This window comes from Lepisosteus platostomus, chromosome 12 (assembly GCF_059453375.1).
Source record: "Lepisosteus platostomus isolate fLepPlt1 chromosome 12, fLepPlt1.hap1, whole genome shotgun sequence".
In the NCBI taxonomy this organism is placed as follows: domain Eukaryota; kingdom Metazoa; phylum Chordata; class Actinopteri; order Semionotiformes; family Lepisosteidae; genus Lepisosteus; species Lepisosteus platostomus.
Window position 1 is genome coordinate 4,204,185 of NC_142622.1, and position 26,272 is coordinate 4,230,456.

The window sequence follows — 26,272 nt, forward strand, 5'->3', positions numbered from 1 at the left end:
GTGAACTATTGGGGGGGGGGGAAAGTTAGCATGCAGCACCTGAATGCGAATGGCTCCTTTTAAAGGTTTTATTGCACACTTGGTGCACAAGACCCGAATGTGGAAAAGGTAACACGAAAGCCGAGTAATTATACGGATGACGGTTTCAGCGATGCCATTACTTTCACTACACTACCTGTGCTCTCTGAGCGGGTTTTATGATACTCTATAAAAATGTGTGGAAGGAGCTGATTCTACAACTCTGAATAAAAATGTTACTCAGGCAATAAATTAGAAACTATTTGCAACACCCCCTATCATTAACTAGTTTTTTTATTATGCTCCTCAGAATGTAGACCCTGAATGAGATTCGGGGGCTAGTAACAATGCTATAAATACACACAGAACACTTCAAAGTCATAATAGTCATAATTCATGTTTGTGGGTGGTCATGATTATGAGTGAGGGGGTTGAAGTATGCAGCCTTGTAGTGGACTGTGTTGCTCCAAATAAAAGAAATACTTAAAATATTTTTTCTCTAGTGTTATAACTCCATGTTTTTCTGTTATTCCTACACGCCTTTAACAGTAGCGTGACAGTGGAGCACACCTCCCACTCCGCGACGCGTGGGACTGCGCCGCTACCACACCGGAGGCTAATCAGGGCTGCGATTTAAGATCCCCGGGCGTTCGCGGACGGCGTTCGAGCGTAGACCTGGAGCATTTATGAAACAGCTACCGAAGGATTACTCTTCTCTTTTAATATACGATCTTCTCGTAGAAGAAGGATTGGCCTTCCAGACCTGTACACACTGGCGCCCTGCCGGTGTTCAAGCAGTACCTTTTCGAACCCGACATTATTTACAGTAAAATAAGTTTTTGAGAAGAGGCGGGAATGTGAGGTGGCTGTGTGTAGCCTGTCATAAGATGTAACATATGAAAAAAGTCTTGCATCCCCCTTTATAATTACCACAGAATGTCTCCTAATCTGCAAAAGTGAATGTGTCACATTAGATGCTGTCCTGTTTATTGCTGCCACTGACAGAATTTGACAAATTTATGCTCTCCATCATGTTTCTGTGTGAAGAAATATAGAGAAGTATTTTTTCTCATCTGAAGAAGTTTGAGACTTTCCTTTAGATAGCTCCTTTGAACACAACAAATAGTAAGGTATCATTATTTTCCTTGGATTTAAGTTTTAAGGGGCATTTCTTTCTTCAGTCCACTGTAGCTGGAGAGATTGATGAAGCTGTAGGGATTTGATCTGTTAGTAGTTCCTCAGGAAATGGCTGGCTGGTAATGCTTTCAGATAACTAATGGCACTGTAAAAGGCAGTGTAAATATGTATGAAAGTTAAACTAAAGATGTCGTCAGGGTGACAGGTGAGGGGTTCCAATTGAATAAGACAAAAAAGGTTCATTTCAGTTCACTTCACTTCAACATTTCAGTTGCAGGAAATAACTTATTTAGTACCCTCATCAGAAAAGAGAGCAGCATCACCCACCTCTTATTTGATCAGATCCCAGTATTTAAGCAAGTCTGAGTGGCTGCAAAGGAACAAGTAATGGGTTTAAAAGGAACAAGTAATAGGTTTATTCCATGTTGAAAGAAAAAAAGAAAAGTCTGAGTGTGGTAAATGGTGTTGGTGGACCAGTAGGTGGTGCTCTTTCCTCTAAAATTTTCTAAACTCATTTCCCCGTGTTGAGTGGAAACGCTGTGGTGTAGGTGGGTGCTAGCCACCTAAAAAATAAAACCGAGGTCTCAACTACTGTCCTTGCTCTTTAAATGACCCATGGCACTTCTCCTAAATGTAGAGGTGTTAACCTTGATGTTTTATAAATTCCACTCTGGGCTCGGCTTTCTAAAATTTCTCCTTAATCACAATCTTTTTTGTGACTTTTAGTCACAAATGTAGTAATATGTTTTCAAATTATTCAATTTAATTATTTTAAATCTTAAATCTCAGTCAGTGCTGGCAAACTAATCAAATGTATCTCATGTAAAAGTTTCTAAATTTCTGTCCAGCAGTGACCAAATGGAATACAAGTAAGTCAGAAAGTATTTGCCCTTTTTCATTCACTTTATTGTAAATGAATTCTGTCAGGATAAATTACACTCATCCCAGACAACTGAGCTGCTCCATTAAGTATAACCACCTAACACAAATAAATATTCTCATTACTTAATGCATGGGTCTTTGCTTGTACCATTGCAAAAGCAATATGAGTCATACAGCTCTCAAGATCCAAGATTTATGTACCCACGCAATTATATTTTTTACAATTTTCTACTCGAGTATACAAAGTAACCAAGTCAAAAATAGTTTGTCCTTACAAACAGCATGATTTATTAAATTATCCTTTTAGCACACATTTTGTAATGACATTACACAAACATTTCCAAAAGATTGTGTTTGTTGTAATATCAAACATCTCTGTGTTCTGATCTTGAAGAAACAAATTGTTACCATATCGCAAATAATTTAACTGTGTTTTAGTATGAATTAAGTATGCTTATAATCTAGTTGCCATATCGCTGTGCTGTGACAAAACTAGTTTTACAGTGCATGGCCGATATTACAATGAACTATGTATGAGGAGGATAAGATGTAGAGGAGAGATGCAGAATGTGGGTAGTGCTGTATAACACCATTGTAATTTGTGCAAAGCAATACAACCGTCTCTCCCAGCATTTGCCTGCTTATTATTTATGATCCCAAACAATAACTGAAGATGAACAGCTGTCATGTAGGATGTAATACATGTGACCAGAATTCAGTGGGATTTTTCTTGGAGGGTTATAAGGAACAGGCATTGCTGCATTGCAGTGCTGGGGCCCTGCGTTCAATTCCAGGCCTGGGGTGATGTCTGCCTGGAGTTTATATGTTCTCCCTGGGTTTCCTCCCACAGTCCAAAAACATACTGGTAGGTTAATTAGCTTCTGGGAGAACTGGCCCTGGCGTTGGTGTGTGTGCGTCTGTGTCTGTGTGTGTCCTGCAATGGACTGGCGTCCCATCCAGGTTGTATCCTGCCTTGTGTCTGTTACTTTCCAAAAAAAGGATTAATTTAAGTTGATTTTCAGGATCTAGGAGCTCCATCTCTAGCTCCCCATGACCCTGAATTGGATCAAGCAGTTGGAAAATGGATGTATGATAATAAGGAACATTACCATGTAACGACATTGTTGTGGATTTAATAGTGTCAATGAAATGATATTTTGTCACTGTTAATACAGAGGAGTGGAAATTCTATCTAGAACAGAAAGGATGCTCCTCCTCTCAGTTATCTCCTAAAAGCAATGAAAGCTCTGCTTTCATCTGGATGAGTGACATTCACATAGATTGGAGGATTAGAAGCAGTTTTAAGAGCTCAGAGCTGAACAGATTACAACTTTGTTAATTGATAGTTAATTAATGCTTTGCTTTTTTTGTGTTTAACATAGCTGGTATTAATGTGCATTTTCTTCTATTAGTTTTCATATGTGAAATTTGAACAGTTATTTAGTAAAAGTGAGTTTTATCTGACTTTGTTTCTGCAAAAAATGTTTTTGGTTGAAAAGAATGTTGATTTTCATTTGGCTTGTGGTATGGTGCGTTATTTCAAAATACTGTGAAACCTGCACTGTGTTTTTGTTTGGTCGTTATATAGATTGATAGTAGCATATAAAATATATTATCATGAAGGTAAGTGCATGCATGGTTCATTGTATATATTAGCATTCTACTGAGGGGATTTCAAGTCTCATAACTCATTCTGTGGTCATGGTATAGGCCTTATGTATGCAGGTCTGAAGACATAATGAAATCTACGGGGAATGAAAAGTTGTTTGAATGCAAAGTAGTTATTGCTAAACTTGAAACAGTTATCTGTTCAAACAATAACTTAAATGCTTTTTTTTCCAAATATTTACATTATACAACAAAGGTAAAGGGGTGTCTATACTGTGCGTAAATGGTTACATGTTGCTCTAAAAAGCCATAACATTAAAATCTCATTGAAAATATAATATGTTTTTGACACAAGGAACAGGTAGCTTAGATTTCCCCCCTTCCTATAGTGAGTGAGCCCCTATTGAATTTGATAGCTGTAAGGTAAGTAGTTCTTGCTCAGGAGAGTACTGCCCTGCCACATCACATTTAAAGGAGAGCTGCGGTCCCAGTTTCTCAGTTTCTGGTTATTAAATCTCAGTATCAAAATAAATTCATTGATGTGTACAGGCCGTGCAGCAATTTCACTGCAGAAATGTTCCAGTGCGATCTGCATGCAGAGTTAACAAGTAAGAAGTATTTGTTAGCAAAACCGTCTTGAAGTCAAGATAAATATTTCAATTGGATTAAACAAGAAAAGAGTATTCACAAGCCTGCTTGTTCACCGTGTAATAGGGCCAGTTCATGTCACCGGAAGTTTTGTTGCCTCATTCTGAATTGCAGACAATGATGACAGTATGGAGCTGCGCTTACATGGAAATTTAGTCTATTCTGCAAAGTAAATTGGAGGTATAAAAAGTTACTGTGCACATGTTATTTTTGTTCTCGTTTGAAATGCACTCATCTTTCTAACCCCAAAATATAAAAATAGCATTGCAGTTCCCCTGGAAAGTCTGTGTCCTTGTAGAAACTTGAGGTCTTTTATGCGATCGGTGTGCGATCTGTTTCTGCGCTCTGCAAGTGCTGATTTCCAAACTGGCAAGCTCTGTCCAGTATTTCAAAAGAGTGCTTAATTGGATTGGTGTAGCTTGTTCATTAGTCTTGTAATTACATTTTTTTTCTTGACAGCCCGCGTTATTTTGTTTGGCAAAACACACTGAGCGATGTCTATTAGTAATGGATTTTATTTATTTTGTGCGAGTCAGATCTTTTTCTTTTATGATTCCTTCAATTTAAAGCATACAGGTTGTTTCATTATTGTATTTTATTATTCAGTATCTTATTGTGTGTGTGATGCCGACATGGCAAAGTTGGCATAAGGAAACAATCTAAATTTTGCAGAAAGGTTAAAGTTTTAGCATTTAATATCTTTTTTTTCTTTTGCCTCTAGTTTTGACCTGAAAGGCAATCATTTATAAAAATGATGCAAGCTTGTTTAAAAGACTGAGAAATAGCCCTGCAAGATGAGCATTTTATACTACAATTTTTTCAACTGATTTTGACATTTGCACTGTAAATCAAAGTACGAAAAGGTTTGCTATAGAAAGATTCTTGTGAATTAACATCAATTAATACTTTTTTGGACAGAGAAACATTCAGGGGATCTAAGCCCCTACCTGCTGAAGCCACTTTATAATGGAGGAACATTTGACAAGAATTACAATAAAAAATACCAGCCTGTGAACTTCACTGTACCCACTGCAGTTCGAAAGGTAAGAACCACTGACGATGCCTGCTTTCATCCTGTCTGGTGAAAGAAACGCAGCATGTCCTACTTAAAGATTCTCAGCGTGCAAAGATTGGAGATCTCGCTTTTGGATGATGGACTGATGTCCCGTCCGGGGTGTATCCTGTCTTGCGCCCGTTTCGTGCCCGGAGAGACTCGGGCTGCCCTGCGACACTGTATTGAATGACAGGTGGTTAGAAAGTGGATGGATGGGCACACAAGGCGTATGAGAGAGGGGGCCGGATTTTGGTGTTCGTAGGCCCTAGGCACTTTCACTCAGAAATGGGCAAAAAGAGGGTTAAACGCCATATGAAATCACGTCGATGGACATGATGCACTTTAAACTCTTCTAATGCTAAAACACGTGATTGATGGGGCAAGTCGAGTGACCATCACTTCGATACTTCTAGTTTCTAAAACAGCATCTAGATAGCCTATGATTATTGTTGCTTCAGCTCGTTTTTCGTTAGTCACTGCTGTTTCCCTCCTTCGTAGGCCCTAGGCACTGTGCCTTTTATGTGCCTACAGTGCCTAATGGGAAATCCGGCACTGATGAGAGGTCGCGTGTTTTAAATCTGCTGACCTGGATAAATCAAGTCTAGGTGACCCCACAGAGAGCAGTAATGGAGCCATTGTGAAAATGGTTGCAGCTCCCTGTGCTTTGGCAGGTACAATACATACGTCATGAAATGTAGAATACAGGGCTGGCTGTGTTCACTAGATAGCTTAGCTCAACAGTTACTTTCAGGAAGGTCCCCATTTTATCATTTATTTATACAATTTGAACATTGTCCTTAAAGCAAGACATTAAAAAGATATGCAAAGGAACAAGTAATAGGTTTATTTCATGCTGAGAAGAGAAGAAAGGAAATGCAGCGTCTCGGCTGTGGAGCCTTCTTTGGGTGTGAAGCCGATATTTAAAATATATTTGGTTAAATTGGGTGATTCGCAGCCTGGGCTCCCTACATTACCCCCTTTCATTCAGTTGTTGCGTTTTCTCACTTTTCCAGCTGCTGCTGGATCATTATGGACCCTTTAGCACTATATAAACGTAATTATAATACATTATGTTCAAGGGTTTTGTATAATTACCTAATGCTTTTCTCAGTGTTTTTTCATCTTTTTATAATTGTTGCTGCTATGTAAATTAAGTAGTATTTAAATTAAGCAGCTATCTTGTTTGCCATAGCCCGTGGAGACTGCAACACTAACTCAACATTAACTCAAGGACAAGCTCTGTAGTCAAAACCAAGGTTGAAGGGTCTAAGCTGGTACCAACGGGGTCCAGCGTACAAATCTTTCCAGCAGTGCAGGAGGCATTGATCTCAAGGGTTTCATTTGCTTTATCCTGCATACAAAGGAAAATTGTATTTACTGAATCGCCTGAGTTTTCCAGTCGTGTAAAACTGTACTTTTCTTACATACGCCTGGCGAACCCCTGAGCTTGTCCTTCCTTGTTGGAACATGCGAATAGTGATCATAGAACCGATCAGATTAATAATTGTTCATAATTATTAAGCAAAATAGAAATGAAATGGGCCTACTCAGAGGCAAAGAGAATATATATACCCAGAAAGTGCCCATGGAGCAAAAGCAGAACTCGTTGCCTTGCTTTTGTCTCCTCGTCTAACTGTCGATGCCGCGGCCCTGCTGAAGGTCTCTAGGCATGCTTTGCTCCCTGACATGTACAAGATGAGTGTGCGGTACTTGGTCTTCAAGTAGCGGTGAGAAAGCGACCTTATCTGCAGGCTTCGTCTTGTTTAAGGCGCATTACCCCTGCTTCCAGCTTTCCCTTTGAAAGTCATTCAGTGTGTGATGCTTTGCTTTCAGGTGGAAATTTATGCTGTGATCACGGGCCATGGGAGCGATGATAATGGATGCGGCGAATTCTGTGTGACATCTCATCATTTTCTGATCAACAACAAATTTAATCATTCAAAGGTGTTTGAAAAAGCCGGTAAGATGAGCACATTTTACTCTCAGAACCATGAGCGATTTTTAGCTAAAATAATTCTCCAGTGTTAAATGCACTCTTGAATTCACCCACGACAAAATTGGATATTACAGAGAACAGAAACTACATTTTTGCTCACTGAATCATGAAAGTTTTCACATTTTATTTTGGAAGTCCTTGACTTGTTTGTGCACGTATCGGAGCACAAAAATGCTTATCCTCTGATTTTGGTATTCTTGATTTCTAATGACTTAAACCTGAAGTCACTGGATCTGCTGCTGCACATCTGTAAGCTTAGACGCGTTCCGGTGTTCTTTAAAATGCATGCAAGCCTTTCTGCACTACATTTATGGCGATTTTTGTATGCAACAAGGAAACCTTTTTAGGAATCTGTATATCCTGTTTTCCATTGCAGTTCTGAAGGGTAGAATTAATAGAAAGTTTATAGGTGTGAAGAAATGTGGTTTGTCATTCAATTCCGTATGACAAATTGACAAAGATGACTATGCTACAATGCTATTATAATTACAGCTTATTATTTTTGTAAGTAAGACTGTCCCATTTCTAGCTCATTCTGCTATCTGCTATTTTTTATTTAATTGTGAATAAATCTAGAGGGCACTGTACAGTATATTGTATGAACTGTATGTATACTGTAGATGTTTGTTCAAACACGTTGTAAATAATTACTGGTAATGGTAGACACAATCACATTTTGGTAATAAAAGATATTACTCTATAGTAACATTGATTACTATAAAATACTCCTTTTTACTATGTTCAAAGTACCCTGCTCTTGCGAGGAAAAACAAATCAAAACTGCTGTATGTCTAGGAAAAAAAAATTTCAAATTGCAGCCCTAAAGCTCTTATAGAGTGTATTTAAGTAGAATTCCTTCCTTTATACAAACTTTAATAAAAAAAAACAGCAACTGCCTAAACTGCAGACATTCATCTCAGAGCTATGAATAATGGTGTCAAGCTGAAAAGTCCCAGGAAATTAGAGACGGCAGTAAAACAGAGGAATCCAGTCTGTGTCTATGGGTCATGAGGGCTTCCATTTGGAAGTTGCCATGACAATTCCAGCTCAGGAGAGCTGGATATTTTCCTCCATCTTCTCTCCTGTTGTAAATTTTCTCATCCACCCCTTTTAAGAAAGTTTTCTTGCATTCGAAACCCCTCTTATCACAGAGTAGCTTCTGCTTCAGCACTTACAAAAGGAAATGTTTTTTCAGTTCTCGCAAGATATATTGTTAACCTAATGATAATGAACTTCACAATTTCATCATCTTATACTTAAGTAGACCCTGATTTTGAAAAAGATACACAGATGAGCTCTTTACTTAATTACAGAATGATTATAATTGCTATGTGTTGCTACTTACAGGAAAGCTGCTGTCTGCAAGGGGTTTTATTCCATTTTAGCTTTTTGTTTCAGATTTCTTAGTTATTTTTATCCAATGCTAAAGATGCTATTTGACATAATCAGAGTTGGCCTTTTCCATGTTTTGTTCAAGAAAATATTTTAAATGACAGCTTCTTTGAACCAACCTTTTTTACTTAATAGTCAGATCTCATGATATACATTGAATTAGAAATATATTCAGAGTACTAATTAACTCTTTTGTTGTTAACTGCTTATTCAACTCAATACGTGAAAAGAATAAAATATGTATGAGTATGTTGGAGAGGATTCTGATTTAAAGAGGATGCCTTGATTGTTAAAAAAAAGTATGCTGTACACTCTGCCATATTTGCAACAGCTCATATGTTGCACACTTTCGTCCAAATAACTAGACATGATCCTCCAGTCAAGACCAGACATTGTTAATGTGGTGTTTTTAGGACAAAGTAACAACTTTTCTTTTAGCTGTTGAATTTAAATGGGTATGTACATCCTATTGGAAAATAATAGCCTCATCCCAAAGGCAACTTCATCCCAACTTTGGCATTTTACAGCAGGAATACACACTAAAAGAAGTTAAGAGAATCTAACAATCATTTGATATCTACTTGTCCATCAGCAGTGAAGCCTCCACCTAGCCGGTACAGGTACGGTACAGTAGGTTTCGTGTTTGATCTCAAGGCTGAATGAAATAAGCCCGTGGAATCATAATACTGTAATTGGATGTCATTAAAAAATGAGTTTATGCAGAAACTTATGACATCACCTAGCCTAGCCTTATGTACTGGAGATGATGTGCTTGTTATTGCTTTTTTATCAGTGCTTTTGATTCTCCCTGTGGAGACGGTGGCCATCAGTATGCTGGTGGTTTGCTACATGTCTGCAGTCCAAGATCTCTTTCCCCTGAATCAGACATCTGGCAGCCTCCCGCCCTTCTGACACTTGTAGCCAGTCGCTGAACAGCGGCACATTGACTGAAAGTGTTGATACCTGACAGACAGTTGACTTCAGAATTGCCAGGGAATTCGCATTGTAACGCCCAAGCGGGGAATTTAAAGTCCATTTAAATTATTTCATACTGTGTGTGCAAGAAAAAAAAGAGGGAAGAATGAGGCAAATAAAACGTATTTAGCTGCATCTTTATATTCATCCATACCAAACCCGACACTGATGTGGCTGTCTCTATTCTATCTAATTGCATCTCTGACATAAAAATTTGGATGACTCAAAACTTCCTTCATCTTAACTGTGACAAGACTGAAGTCATGCTTATTGGTACCCCCCATCAACTTCGCAAAGCCAGTCCTGTAACCCTGTCTGTAGATGGCTCTGTACTTGAGCTCCAATCAAAATTGAAAAACCTTGGGGTTATATTCGATTCTGGCTTAACATTCGACCCACATGTACAGCATACTGTCAAAACATCTTTTTTTCACCTTAGAAATATCGCAAGACTACGCCCTATGCTATCATTAACTGTGGCTGAAAAGCTGATCAACATATTTGTATTCTCTCGAATTGACTACTGCAATGCTCTGCTCCCTGGGGTATCTAAATCTACTCTGAACAAGCTGCAGTATGTCCAAAATTCAGCAGCCAGAATCCTGACCAGATCTAGTGCAAGTGTTCACATTACTCCTATCCTGGAGTCCTTGCACTGGCTTCCGGTCAAATTCCGCGTAGACTTTAAAATCCTCATGCTCACCTACAAGGCTTTACATGGCTTGGCACCTCAATACCTGTCTGAACTTTTATCGCCCTACTCCCCACCTCGCAACCTCCGCTCTTCAAATTCTGCCCTCCTTACTGTCCCCCAAGCCCGTCTACATTGTATGGGCGACAGGGCCTTCTCCTGCTATGCCCCCAAGCTCTGGAACTCTCTCCCCAAGGATATCAGAGAGTCACCTTCTCTAAACTCCTTCAAATCCAGACTCAAAACCCTCCTTTTCAGAAAAGCCTTTACTTAACTGGTTCCATTCTTCACCCCTCTGCTCTTCTTAATACCATCTTCCACGGTCTCCTCTATTGTTATTGTTGTATTGCTGTAATTATAATTGTGTCCTGTCTTGTGAAATTTTCTTATTTATTGTTGTAGTCTTCTTATTTATTGTTATTGTCATCCTGTAAAGCGCTTTGAGAAGCCACCTTTAAAGGCGCTATATAAAATAAAGTTTATTATTATTATTATTATTATTATTATTCCCTCCCTCGCCACAAAATGCCTTTCATCTGAATGTGGTTCCAGAAATAGCAAAATGTTCTTAAATACAAGTCTGCATCTGTGTTGACAGAGAACACTCAGGTCTCGTATTAGCATGAAGACGGCTTAAAAGCCAAGATAAAAGCTTTGAGTGGGGTTGGGGGGGCAAAAAGAACTAAAAAAAAAAGGAAACCCTGAGTTGCACCGTAACCGTTTTACTTCTACAGTTTCTGTCAGTGGAGTGATTTAAGGGTTTTATTTCAGAAAAAAAAACAACTTTTGTCACAGTTTCATACTTTCATTCTAGAATATATTCAAAAAATATATGCTGCACATTGGTGGTAGTGGAGGGGAGTCCCCATTTCCTGTATAAAGCGCTTTGAGTGGAGTGTCCAGGAAAGCGCTATATAAGTGTAAGCAATTATTATTTTATTACCCAGCATTCCTGATGTGAAACTATAGGATTAACTTCTTGATCTTTCCTCCAAGACTAATAATCCTCATGAAAACTTTCAGTAGAAGCAGAAAAGGCGAGTTGTTCTAGAAAGGCCCATACTGTATGGTTTCCTATTCACTTATTTTACTAAGATGAGATTTGCACAGTTGAATGGTCTTTAATGAAGTCCCTGACTGTGTGTCACGTGATGCAGGGGTAGTCAAGAACAAGAGTCAAGAATCAAGTGGTTCCTTTTAAAATCACAGAACCCTCCAACTTGGCATGAAGCTTTGTGTGAACCATTTAATTTTGTTTTAGTGCAGTATTAGTTACTAAGGGGTTAAGTCCAGATTTAGAGGTAGGTTTATGTCTCAGGTCACCTAATGAACTGTAAGCACTACTTCTATTGAACTTCGTCACAAATCTGCTTACACTAACCACTGAAGCCTGCTAAATATTTTGACTGTTTAGGGGGGCTGTTTGTCTAAAAATAAATCATACGATATGCTGTTTGCTAATTGTGTTTGTGATTGTTACTAGAAGTCGTTCTTCTAGTCTTTTCTTTATAGTTTTTTTTTTACTGCAAAGATAACTATCTTTTTATAATTGAAGATTATAATTGCATTTCAAACTCGCAGTTTTAATCCTGGTTGACCTCTGGTCTGCATGATCTGTTCGACAGCCACAATTTGTGTTTCTTAATCTCCTTGATTGATTTATAGAAAGGACAGTGCGCAGTGGGGAAATGTCATTATTGTGGGCCTCAGACTGCTTCTTACACTTCACATGATGGAGAGGTGCTGCAGATCATGATCTGAGCTCATACCGAAAGAGCCTCAGAGCAGAAGGCTTTGATACAGCTCTGGGGCTCCCAGAGATGATCAGCAAGATTTCTGAATTACTTTTAACTTTGCTGTCAGCAGTGCATAGATTAAACGAATGTGGCTGTAACTGCCCTTCGTTTCCAAAAGCATTGATCAATGTGGATTATCTGATTAAAATTCAGGATAACGATCTTCATTACATTAAAAGTCCTGTGCCTATGATGGCTCCCTTCATTTGCAGAGCAAGGCGGTATTTATTTGTAAATTATTTTTCTTGGTCTTGGAAGTTTTGTTTTCATATGCCTGATTTATTTATTCTTTGAATAACAGTCATCATATAGCAGACATAACTTTAGATAATGCGAGTTAGGAAATTAGGCTAATAGATACTTGGGTATGATGGCTATCAAAAGAATTCACCCCCCTTGGACTTTTTCACAATTTATTGTGATACAAAATGGAACCTTAATGTGTTTCATTGGGATTTTTTGCCTTTGAAAAATGCAAGACATTCTATCATGTCAAAAGTGAAAACATTCTACAGATCCTCCTTAATTATAAATACAGAACTGAAAATAGTTTTGATAGCCACTGTAAGTGCTGTCTTTAAGAAAGTGAGATTTCAATTCTAATTTGACATAAATCTTTTGTTTAGTACTATGCACACATTTGAGTTATTAGTCTTTATATATATATAAAATTTATTTTGTGGCGATTTAGTAATATACATTTCAGCATTCCACTTCAGCTGAAGATCTGAAAGTTTATTTAATTGTGTTAAAAGACCTTATCAAACTCACTAATTCAGATACCATGCCTGTTGTTTTGGACTGTATGGAAATTCTCATGGAAATCTTTAACCACCTAAATAACCTGATTTTTCATTGTGCCCTGTTGATTCTTTAGATCCTGAGTTTTTCTGCATTATTCCACCATCCACCAAAGTCATGCCTCGTTCTTCATCAATTAAATTGTTTTTTTGTTCTGGTACCATGTCCTTCTGTTTGTTGGGTAATGTGTTCAGAGCATCAGAACAACCAAAGAAAAACAGGCGAGGGAAGTCTTCACATTGCACTCATGAGTGGCTCCTCCTAACCAAGAATGTTCATATTTTATTCTTTAGCAAAAACAATCCTATATATTCAGTATAATTCTGACTGACATTTTTTTTAGACCATGTGTTCTGCGTTTACCGAACATGCTTGAAATCCACACCCTTTGTAGACGCCCTGCTGCAGTGCTCTCGTTTGTAAGCTTACCATGCTCACCTAAACCATGCCTTGCGGCACATTTCTTTTGTTTCCATATTTCATGTTCCGCCTGGCCTGACCTTCCCTAACAGCACAGACTAGAGCATTATTGAGCTTATTAATTATTTAAGGCATTGCGGCCAGTGAGAGCCGATTTGAGGTTGTTGATGGCTGCTGCCTTACAAAGCATCAGCCAGTCAGTTATAGCCCCTATTTTAAGGCAACTGATTAAAAATTTTTTTTTTGTTTACTTGGAATTTAGTTTTGCTGTTTGGCGATCACGATTTTATGTTGTGTCGAAAAAGGCCAAGCAGCAGTCTGCCGTAGCGCTGTGGCAATGAGGGCACTTGCATGATCTCTCCCCCCGTCTGTCGGAAATAGGGGAGATTCATTTCTCTCACGCAGCTCCTAGCCTTGTTGTCCACAGTATAATGGCTTTGGTCTTCCCAGCACAATTCAATTGTGACCAATGACGCCAGTCTGAGAAATCGGATTTATCCTGTTGTAAAATGCCTTTGTGTCTCTGCCAGGGACTGCCTTTGGTTGTGCGGAGGCGGTAAAGGAAGGGGTTGTGCCCAATGAGCATGGCACATGGCTGTATGGCCGAGGGGGCTGGTGTGATGGACTGCAGGTCACCCCATGGAGAATAGACATCACCAGTCAGGTATGTACAGTGTGCGTTAGCTGCGAGACCCAATTTATTAGTATATCTGATGATCTACTTCAGGTGGGGAGCTGTATCGGCATGCGTAGGCTGCAAAGGAACAAGTAAAGGTTTATTCCATGCTGAAAAGAGAAGAAAGAAAACACAACATTTAGGCCGTGGAGCCTTCTTCAGGTGACACCCTCACTTGACACCTGAAGAAGGCCTGGGTCAATTTTGTGAAGCATTGCCTCTTTACTAGAATTTGTCATACTTTTAAATGGTATTTGTGGTTCTTTTGTTAACAGATTGTTATATTTTTTGTGTACCATATGCTGTGCCTTTTTTGCAGCTGGGAAGCCCTCTGTGAAAGAAGGGCAAGTGAACCTTTGCCCACTCGCTATAAGCCGTGAACCGAGAACATAATAGCATACTGTTCACAATAGTTTTAGGTGATCAATCTGCCTTGAAAAGAAATGGTGTTCTTTTTGTATGAGGAAAATCTCTGGTCTTTTTGGTAATTAAGTGGTTTAATTGCTATGGATATGAAAAAGCAGTTTTCTCTTGGAATGTGTACACGTATTATGATCCAACATTCAAAAGAGTGTATAGAACACATTCATATAAATTAATAAATTACAGTTGTCTTACCACAGAAGCACTGTTGGCAGCCTTCACTATAATGGCTCGGTCTGACCCCCATCCTCTGCATTAATCATCAGAAAAACTGAAGCTTTAATCACACTACTATCAAAGCACTCAAAGCAATTGTGAAGATAGGACCTCCTGCCCCACTCCGGTTTATCGGCCTGCGTAGGAGTTGGAGTTTTGGACTATGTAATATCGCTATATGACAAAGGATACGTAAACACATTTTATTTTCTATTTATCTGGTATTGTATAAGTGTATAGCAAAAGGGAGAGCTTACAACGCATTAAAATTATACAGTGTGTCATCCACCAATGACAGTAAATTCTACCTTAGAATAACAACATTTAAAGCACTGATACTGTGCTTTTTCTCAGAATCTATAAAATTGCTTTTGAAGATTATTCACTTTTTTTTTTCCATATAAAGCTTTGCTTACATGCTGTAAACCCAAATGAGTAATTGTGACCTCCAAACAGGCAGTCAAGTAGAGTATGTTGCCAATGAGAAGTTCTAAGATATTTACAAGGACTCCTATTTTTTTTTGCAATCTGTGGAAGCGATTAAAAAAAATATAACATATGGCTTCTGATTTTCTGACAGAATTTACAGTCTAGTTCTCGGTATAGAAAAGATTACGAGATGAGCACCTCCCTCAGAGATTTGTCAGTGGGGTGCGTTTCAGATTTTAACGATAATATCACTAGTTTCTGATGAAAATCTCACTGTGGTTTGGAAGAACACAATTCCAGAACAATACACGATTCAAGATTAAGTGAAATAATATAACATTATCCTTAAATTCAGTTTAAATTACTGTACTTGGTAAGTCAAAGGTAAATGGTTTCAGTATTCCATGATAAGAGCCAGAGTATAACTGATGCATGGCGACAAAGGTTTTGTTTCAGCTGGATGGCGCAGGTGTGGGCTAGGCTGTTTGAGAGGGTCATTCCCTGCAGTGATGTGGATTGAGAGCTGGTCAGGCAGTGGGCTGATGATGGAAAGGGTTGGTCGGTGTGCTGGGCAAAATGGCCAGTCTGAGGAGAACCGATGCGTCTCCTTTTCTACCTTGAGTAGGTCCAAACTGTCCCTTTGCCTTTTTTGTTGGTTTGTTTCTCCCGGAGAATCGCCTGGATCACAATCTATGTCAACAAGTTCTGAGGGGGTGATGTCACCTTCTGTAAAGGGTTCGGTGCCACCGTAACAAATCTGGAAATCGGGGGAAAATGGTGAAGTATTCCAGACGTATATTATCTACCAAAGTGTTTACCATGTAGATGTTATCAATAAAATAGAACAACATGATGTTATAAATATTAGTAGACATCAGTCCACTGTTGGTGGAAAGTCTCCATAGGAACTGAATAATATGGGATAAACTTTCATCAAAAGCTGAAGACACCTGTATAGTACTGCTTAGCAAACACGATAGGACAACACACAAAAGTGGAATATAAGAAAATCAAATGTTTTATTCAACAGGGAAAGAGCACCTCAGAGTTGCTGAGGTACAGTATGCGGATGTGTGGCTGTGTAACATTGTTGCTTCAGTCAGGTGATTAAGCAAAAAGGCTTGATTAGGCAAAACAGTGTGAAAAGCTCAACAGGAGAAGAGTTATGGACTTAAGAGTTAAGTCTGAACAAACTTAGTGAATGCAGTTTCACTAAAGAATGTGTTGTCTGCCGATGCATGTATTGGGGATACTGTTAAAAAAGTCATTCAAACTAAAGACAGAAGAGGGCTATCACAGAATTGTTAATAAAATATTTCATCTGGCTTTCTGAATATATGTGAGGGTTTAATTTTCAAGTGAAGTAATTCTAAACCCTCCTCGGAAAGCAGACAATTTGAAATGGAAGAATTATCTCCAAAACATCCAGTAAATGCAGGATGAAAAATGTCTCCAAAGTCTGTAGAACTGTGGATCAGGTCTCTCAAGTACCTTGTCCGGAAATTTGTTAGAATCAGTAAAGCTGTTGTTGATTATCTTAAAAGCTGTTCATGTTATCTTAAAATTATGCCTTCATGAATGAGCTTAGTTTTAGAGTATTATTTTACTTCCAAGCAAAAAACGGTAAGCTCCACATATCAAGATCAGTGCCTCTATGGAATTGATGTATTGGACTGCAATAAGTCTCCTTGGGTGGTCTCACCAGTGCTTGAATTAAGTCCTCTTTGGTGATGAATCACGGTTTTCTGTAGAACCATCAGCAAGTATGAAACAGAATCCAGAATGATATGATAGGTGTTGTACAACAGACCAATTGTTGGGAAGATTCAAGATCAGGGAACAAGTGTTGAGGTAAAACAGAATTTACAGTGAATGATTGCAACCTGACTGCATGAAACTGCATCGCTCATGTTCTGGGACCTCACTGTGGGCTCATTTTGATGTGGCAACATACCAAGAGAATAGCACGTGTCCTCATGCTGCTCGTGTAGCAATGGCCTTCTTGCCAGATGGGAATCAGTTTGTTATGCTACAAATGCTATACACCCCAGACCTGAACAACATCGAACATGTGTGGGATCGGCTGGGATATAGTGGCTTCTGGGGCTCGGAGACCAGTGAACAGGGACGTGCTTGTCTGGGCTCTATAAAATGAATGGGACATACTTCCACCTGGTGCAAAGCATGTGTCGCAGATGTACAGAGCTTGTATTGATTCCAAAGGTGACCATTCTATTAGCTGTGACTTTCAAGGCCCACCCCCTGTTCATAGTAAATACCAGTGAAATGTAATCTACTGTAATACGTTAAATGAATTTACATGACATATGATCAATGTAAACTTAGTACATCTGCTACAAAAAAGTCATTTTCCTGTTAATAACTTTGTGAATGTTTTTAGTTATATAAAACCTTGCAAAGGTAGTCACCTCTTCCCTTCTGTTTCTTCAATGTAAATGGATTTTTTGTTGTAGTTTTTGTAGACTTCATTCAGCCCTAAAAGTGGTTAATTCGAGAATTCAATCTTTTATTTACACATTGACTATTTAAAAAAATGCAGCGTTTGTAATTTAACAAAATGGGACAATATTGGAAGAGGGAATACTTTTGCAAGGCTCTCTAAGTGATAGAATTTTTTTGGTGCTCAGTATGTACATTTTGAATGAACTCGGCATTGATGACATAGTATACCTGAGTGATGTATTGGCCTTGTACTGTGAAGCTTTGTGTCTGGCAGGACTGGTATTCTCTGGACATGGGTTGATGCATGTTCGTAAATTAGATGTAGTTACTATATGTCTAGTTTCTCTTTTTTTTTTAAATGTAAGGGGCTACATTAAGTACTTACTGTGGTTTGTCTCCAAGCTACTGAGAGCAAAGTATTGACAGATAAAAGGGAAAGTGGTATCTTTGTAAATTTCCCATGTTGTATTGTGGAAGCTGAACACATACCGTGTGAGACAAGGTCATTGCTGACTGACCTGGAATCTGCAGTCTGGAGCTCAATTACTCAATCATATTTTCTGCTGTGGTACTGGATGTGGATAGTTGATGGACCTGAAGAGTACTCGTTGATTGTTTCTGTGATGTTCCCGTGTGGTTGCTATGGTGAGTTTGGTTTTGGAGTGTAGATCTCCTGTTGGTTTGAGAAAAGGTGTTCAGTCATGATTGACTAATACTGATCAGTTATTACATAAGAGTTACTACTGTAAGTCTTCAACGTCTTACATCAAACAGATCATATTCGATTTCCTCCCTTATTAGCATGTTTGTTGTAGCTTATTTTCAAAATCTGGATGTTTTTTTGAAGTTTGGATTCTAATTTTCAAAGTGTTTGTTCTGAATATCTTCATTTTCCTAATTGGAACGTTTTATTCTTCATGGTAACTCCGGACGTTATTCACTGTGTGCTGTGATGTATGAAGGGAAAGTGGCTTCAGTGGCAAAGCTCTGCGGGGACAGACCTTCATAACCAATACATCAAACTTGCTCTGAAGTCTGTGGTGATGTCTACCATCCCTACACTCCCACACCAGAGCTGCAGTAAATTTCATGTACTGTAATAGCAGGACAAACCACTGTTTGTAGTGGTTATTTCTTTCGTTTTGTTTTTTCTCTCAGACAACTGTTTAAAATACTTGGAAGTATTTGCTATAACATTTATTTTTTGGACTCTTGAGGTAAATCCGGTCCCCTACTGTACTGATGTCCCCACTCTGCTGGGCTCTGGTTCAGACTATATATAAATATTTGCACAACTGAATAATATGAAATCCTAAAATCATGTTGCAAGGTATTGAAATAGACTTTAGTATGTTCATTACAACTGTAGGCTTTCCTAAATTAAGCTGCCACTCACCTCTGCTTTAGTCCTGAGTGATATTATTGCAGGAGTTCTTAACACTGTTGGACAGAGGTGGGTGTGGTCATGGGAAGTGGGTGTGGTTACGTGATGTGGGTGTGGTCACATTGTGGGGGGCAGGGTTACATTAGTCTGTTTACATCTCATTTACTCTAGGGTTCAGGTGCAGGGTTTGAAGCTTTGGTCCGAGACATGAAAAATACACAATTGTCTATTCCAGAGGGTATAACAAAATAGTTAACACCATTAATTGGTCAACTATTAAGAGCTGTTCGGACAGAAAGTCGATGCATGGATGTACAATATCTGTACATAATAGTATTTTTGAAACCAAAGACTGATTGCAGAGAGGTCTATCAATCCGTACGTTCATTTACAAGGACCCAATTAGCCTCAGTGAAGAAGTGTACAGTTGTTAAGAAATCCAAACTGAGAAGATGTCCTCTGTGGCTAGGGTTGAGAACCACTGAACTATTGTAACGAGAACATCAGGAAGCTTCCAATAATCTTAACCTTTGAAGCCTGTCTTGATTGCTTTGTGTTTGCATTGTATTGATACAAGAAACTCCTGCAGCTGAAGACCCCAGGCAGCCAGCTTCACCCGCCATCCTCAGAATAAACACGAGCCACTTGTTGTCACTCTTAAGAGTACTTCCTTGTCTTTTGCCAATGTACTCCTGGGTCTCTGTACCTAAAGTTGTCTGCTGGGTTATTACGTTTCAGGAACTGGACAAAATTCCTTGTCATCACTTCTGTTTAAAATTTCACGCACTCGGCTTCTTTAACCTGTTGGTTTTTCAGACCAGAAATAATTCAGGTACCTGCTTCCTGGATTCTTTCCACGCCAGGATCACCTTTGATGCGCACAGTTTTCAAAATGAGATCTTGCCAGGGCCTTATCTAATTTATTCTGCCTTTCCCACTAAATATCCAACTGTCCTGTTACACTTGATCATTTTTCCCCCCTTGTTAGATGAGGGAGATGACTAATCAACATAAATACCTTTCAGAAATGGGTTCTTCAAGTTCAGCACCACCAGTCTGATCTTTATAATGTGCATTCTTCCTGCATTTATGACTTTCCACTTGTCTGTATTGATTGTGTTTGCTATTTGCCCAGTCCTAAATAATCTCTAACTCTGTATTTCCTGTGCTTTTCTGCAGAGTTTATTGTGAGCATGGCACTGCATTTTGTCTAATCATGGGCACTTAAATCTCATAAGCATCAGCTGCATCTTATGTGGAGAATAATGTGAAATGCAGTATAACACAGCAGTCTCTTCCAGCTTCCAGCACTCTGTCTTTTGCCTCTGATCCCCTCTGACAAGGTTAAGGCGAGCTTTGTTACAATTTCTACATAGGTGCTGCACTTAAAAAAAAAAAAAAAAAAAAAAAAGGGAAAAGACAGCATGTTGTTTGCTTTGAAGGGGAGTTAGAATATTCCTTGGAGATTTACTATACGTAAGCGGTAAAGTACTGAAATTTGTGCAGGGTACACCTTGGCAGCAAAACACAGAAGTAGAAACAAGTATTAAATGAGCAATTCAGAATAAGCAACTAGTCTGTGACAATGACTAAATGCCTGCTATCAGTATGCCAAGCACAATCAAGGCCTGTTGTGTTCATAAGCTTATTCATTTATCATGATGAAATGTACCTGTCTTATATAGGGCCTTAAGCACTAACTTTTGTATTTCCTTTTTTGGTCTGTGATCCACATATAGCAAAGCCATTTTGCATGGATCATTATAGCCTTACTCTTTGTGGGATGTAACCCCTAAAGGGCCATTAGGAACTTTTTAGAAATTTCTCTCACTTGCTTCAAAGGAGACTATAACTATTGCATTAGATAAAGGACAGTACAGCTGCAAATACAATTATCCAAAACATGCATTTTCAGATTGAGATGTGATGAGTGAGAGAAGGGCATTATTTTTTCCAAACAAATATTTGTTTGCAAACCAAGATATGCGGTTACTTCCCAGACATGTTCTTTCTTTGCATGCTGTTAATTGTAAGATTCCCATCTTGTATTTAAATTTCCGTTCTTGTGTTCATGGCATTCACAGAATTTGCATCCCTTTTCAGGCACCGTGTGAAACGTTCTGCTCTTTAAACCATGATTTCTGCAGATTTTTCTTGTTCTCTCCCATGGTGTGAAAAGGGAGGCAATGTGGCAGTTGTAGCCTCCAGAAAGTGGCGGGAATGAGTTGGTAATTCATTCGTTTATGTGAATAATCCACCTCCCATGATGTCCTTTCCCTTCTTGCTCAAATATTTTTTAAGGGTTTTCATAGTTTGTCAAATTTTGTTTATCCATCCGGCCATTTTCTAACAGCTTCTTCCCACCTAGGATTGTTGGGGCAGCTGGAGCCTATCACAGCAAAGAACAGAAGCAAGGCAGGGTCCACCCTGATCTCACACACTCTCGCCAGGGCCAGTTTCCCCACAAGCACGTTAACCTACCAGTGTGTCTTTGGACTAACCACTGCTCCACTGTGCCAGCCGAGGTTGTCCAGTATATGTGCCTAAAAATCACAAAATTCGTTATTAGAATTGTATGGGACATGAGAACTCCTAAGAAATGGACTGTTTTTGAACTTCTTCCCTTAATTGTGTTTGCATGAGAAACATAAGGCTAGGTCAAACCAGTAGCTGTCAATGGAAATGCTTGTGTGTCTTTTCAGAAATTGTGATGTTCGGGAAGAAAGGTGCGGTCATACAGTTGGAATCGAGTTCACTCTTCGTGCTTCAGTGCACGCGTTTCAGTTCTAGCGGAGTGAAACGTGGGAAGGAGCCTGGCCTTCCCATGAGCACTCTATTTGAACCCGACAGAAGCCCTGACTGAGATGCACGTTTCCATGCTGAAAGCTCCAGTCCTGCCTTGCTTATTAACCAGGCCTGGATATTCCCAGGGGAGCTCAAGATTAATCTTGCTGCTCAAGGAAACAGCATTCATTTTCAATGATCAGGTAAACTCTTCAGTAACAAATTCAGTAACGTGTTTTTTTGTCCGAATAACTATTTTTAATTCAAGAAAAATTACCCAGTGAATTGAAAAAGACATGCTATAGTATTTTTGCTCTTTGGTAGCACAATATAGTACCTTTAATTGATTGGACCTGTGATTTTTTTTCTCTACATTCCCATTTTATTATTTAGAATGTAGATCTGGGGTGAAATTGCAATTTGTTCCTTATGGTGTGAGAAAGTAAGGGACGTGTTAGATTTTTACAGCAAATGTACAAGTATTTCCCATCCTAGGTTTCTAAGGGATTTGCTAGATGTTCAGAGAATAAGTTTGTTATGTTCACTGAAGAGGTTTGGGTGTGGGCTCGCTTCAGAGTGCGAAGGGCAGAAAAATAAGCTGCTTCCTTAATTCCTGCTTCTTATGACATCTTATTTCCTGGCATAACAAACTTACACTGAACTAGGAAATGGAGAACATCATTGTTTGAAAAGATATCGAAGCGAAGATGAAAAATTGTGTTTTTAGGTTGATTCGTCACAATCATAAAATCTTTAATCAGATGATAATTCCTGGCCCCATGGAACAGTTTCTGTTAACAGGCTTTTGTCTGTTCAATTTACATTTGTGTTAACATATATAAGTACAATACACTATTAGAAACTAAAATATGTAATAAACATTGTAGGTTCTAATTATTCTCTTGAAACATAAATGTGAAAATTAACTTGTATATTAAAACAGTGTAGCACACATTAAATGACATTAAGATTAAATTTAAACTTGGACAGAAGTATTTGAACTATCAACATTTTTTATTAAACCTGTTTATTCCTACATGTTGGCAGCTATTGTAACTGCAAACCATCATTTCAGAACTACTGTATTATAAAGGCATAGTCATCATAGTGCTGGAAATTTGGGATTCAAAACAGCAACAGAAATGGTTAAAACCAAAATGCACAGCTGCAATCTCAAAATTACTCAGATGCCTAAGCAAATGAGATAAAAAAAACAAAATTACTCTTTTCTGTCAAGCACAGTATGCTGTATTATTACGAGATAGACAGAACGGCGTTGTCCAACCAGGTTTCATTTGTAACCTCTTTCTTACAAAAGACCAAGCAAGATATCTGCAAGTAAGGAAAAAGAATAGAGTAAAACTTAAATTACTGCAAAAGATTTGATGCAAGAATTGAGAAAATATGGTTACAAAATTCACCAGCAAGTAATTTGACAATAATCAAACAAGCTTAATATCCAGAGATGGAAAGAGGAAGAATTTAAAGAAGAGTTTCTCAGGCTGGGTGTTAAACATGTAAGCCGATGCATCGCGTTGTGAGATCATTCTGCTCCAGGCACTGGAAGCCTTTGTTCTGCTGGAGAATCAATAAGTTCTGAAAAACCTTAAGATATTGTCCTCTTTCATAAATTACCCAGCGCAAGAAGGCTTATTAGGCAGGCATTTGTATTCCAGCAGAATCATGAACCTTCGCAATCTGCAAATGAGTTTGTGCAACAAGGGAGTGCAGTTATTCTATCTGTTAAGTCCCCAGAATTTAACTCTGTAGACTTCAGCATTCACATAGATTGACTTGAATGCTGTTATTGCTGCTAGTGTCTTGATGGTTGTGCAAAAATATGACACTAGGAGCGGGTTTCAGAATCTGAATCCTACAAGTGTGAAGGGTGCATATCCGTTCTTCCTCTACCAGGGTCTGATCGGTCACCTGCGGGCTGCGAGCCACACAGCGCCAGTCCCTAGATAGTATGGAGCTCCGCTATGCCACTTGTCCAGCTCTCATGCCAAGGGTGAACTCAATAAATAGACTCAAGTGCTGCCGGTTTGCCTGCTGTAAAGGTAGCAGAGTGTGGGTGCTCAAATGTTAATGTGAGGGTGCCCAGAAGCTTTGAACACAAAATTAAATAAGTTTTTGCAGTACTAGTTTTCATTTTATGCACACTGTGTAATATTTATCATGCAATAGCTGTTGTTTTATTATAAAGGTGAATCATATTTGTCTTTATTGAAAGCATATTGGAATCAATTATAGGATTTACTTTGGTCTCCAAATAACTATACAGTATATTTGTTCCTAAATATTTTTCTTCTGAGTAAACTCTTCTAAAACCATTATGATTTGAAAGCAGAAGATTAAATGTCCGTTTTATATATGTATTCTCCGGCATTCTGAGGCAAATCCCAACATGATGTGGATCAAACCACCTAAAAATAAAACTCTTGATTTCTTCATCCGTACAGACGCACTTTCAGCAGGATATTTCATTAATTGTGTTTCAGTATACTGTAGCTTTAACATCCTTCAGGAAAGGAATGAGGGACCGGAGAGCCATGAACTGGGCTGAGTTAGGCCTCTGTGATGCTTTCAGACTTTATGGTTGCAAATCAATTTATGAGTAAGTAAGAAAAAACATGTAAGATTGAAATGGTAGCCTAACAAGATTGGTAGTCAGTCAGTGAGAGAATTTCTCATAATAATGACAAACAAAATATTGCCTTTAAATAATTCATATATGTTCTGCTGTTGCATTTTCCTGCGGAGCAGCAGAATCTGAATCTGTTCACAGGAAGTCAAAAACAAAGCAATAACACTGAGCTGTCCGTGAAAAGCTCGCATCAGGAATTTGGATGGAAATCGAGTAAAATGTAATTACAGTGCTTCAGAATTTAATGCCAGGGTCAAATTGAATCATCGACAGCAGAGTCAACGGATTATTAGAATCGAGACGTGGGTAAAAGAGGAAAACCTTGTACTGTGTCGTGGAAAGTTTCGGGAGTGCCTGTGCTCCTGCATCAGGAGCTGCCGTTTCCCCGACTGGAGATGAGAAGCTAGTTACGTCAGGGGCGCACAACTGCGGCCCCCTCAGGCAGCTGTGTGGAAGTGGCTTGAACCTTCGCTGCGAAGACCTGCTGTGTTGGCCGCAATTGGTCATCAGTAGGCCTGTGATTAAGAATCTCGCAAAGAAAGAACCGGAAGAGAAAGTGCTAGGTTTGGGGAACCACTGGTTTAGAGTGACAGGGTCTCGGCATCACAGGGTCACTGTGGAAGCAGAGTATGAGATGTGAAATGACCGTGATGATGGTAACTAATAGCTGTCTGCATTTTCGGTTTAATTCAGATTGTGAGTTAGTGTGGAGAGCTGATATGGATGGGGTAGTATACCAGCACCCTTTTTATCAGTGTGTGTTTTGTTTTTAAGGGGCTGCTATTCATACTAGAAGCAATAATCCCAACCAGTACAGTATTAAACATGTAATAGGTTTATTCCATGCTGAAAAAAAGAAGAAAGAAAACAAGTTTCGGCCGTGGAGTCTTCTTCAGGTGTGAGCAACACCTGAAGAAGGCTCCACGGCCGAAACGTTGTGTTTTCTTTCTTCTTTTTTTTCAGCATGGAATAAACCTATTACTTGTTCCCTTGCAGCCTACGCATGCTGACGCAGCTACCCACCTGAATTACTACAGTATTAAACATGACCTGCTGTTCAATCTGCAGTATGAGCATTAAACCACTATTGAGATTGAAAAGAATATTGGCATGTATACAGTGCACTGAATATACTAAAGAAGTACTTGTGCAATAAAACTAAATGCGTTTTTATTAATAGGTGATATTGTTTGCATACTAAAGCCTTTAATAATAAACCATAAACATCTACTTTTTTGGCAAACAGATTAATAATACATATTTAAAACGTATTTCATACAGAAAAATGAAACCAGTGAACTGCCAGTCTTTTATCTAATAACTTTCAATTTTAACTGTGTTCATCATTATTACTTCACAGTCCTCTGCAGTTTCGATAATATTGAGTGTTTATTTGGACACCTTTGCTGATCGTTTTGTAAGGAGTCCTGTGTACCTGGAGTTCTGTCACCAGCTCGGCTTGACTGCTGCTTCTTGACAAGCTGTTGATTAGTCTTTGCAGTTCATGGGTCTTTATATTATTGGGCACCTCAGCTGCAGTTTCAGTTTGAGGCCATTCCCGGCTGCATAGTTTCCTTTTAATAAGTTCACTGGTCATAAGCAAATATATTGTTTCTAAATGTTCAAAAGCATAATTGAATATGTATGACATATTGAAGGCATTTTTATGCATAACCTCACAATTTACCTAAAACCAAAAATTATGATCTGCAACTGTTTATCGTTAAATTGGAGGTGGTGATATCAGTGAAGCCCAAGTACAAAACATTTGTATAAAACAGTGGCATTTCATTTCCATATGATTTTGAATACAAAATCAAGAAAATTGTCAA

General features: G+C 38.7%; 1 protein-coding gene across 2 annotated transcripts in view; it reads left to right on the forward strand.

Annotated features, from left to right (window-relative positions):
- ngly2 (N-glycanase 2) overlaps positions 1-26,272 on the forward strand; it is a 66,810-nt gene that overhangs the window by 32,102 nt on the left and 8,436 nt on the right. For both annotated transcript variants that reach the window (XR_015925600.1, XM_088600491.1), the window contains exons 9-11: positions 5,212-5,336; positions 7,181-7,307; positions 13,949-14,082. Coding sequence is in view for 1 of the 2 variants with exons in the window: in XM_088600491.1 (XP_088456617.1) it covers positions 5,212-5,336; positions 7,181-7,307; positions 13,949-14,082 (386 nt within the window). In the remaining variant the exon portion in view is untranslated. The remainder of the gene's footprint in view (positions 1-5,211; positions 5,337-7,180; positions 7,308-13,948; positions 14,083-26,272) is intronic.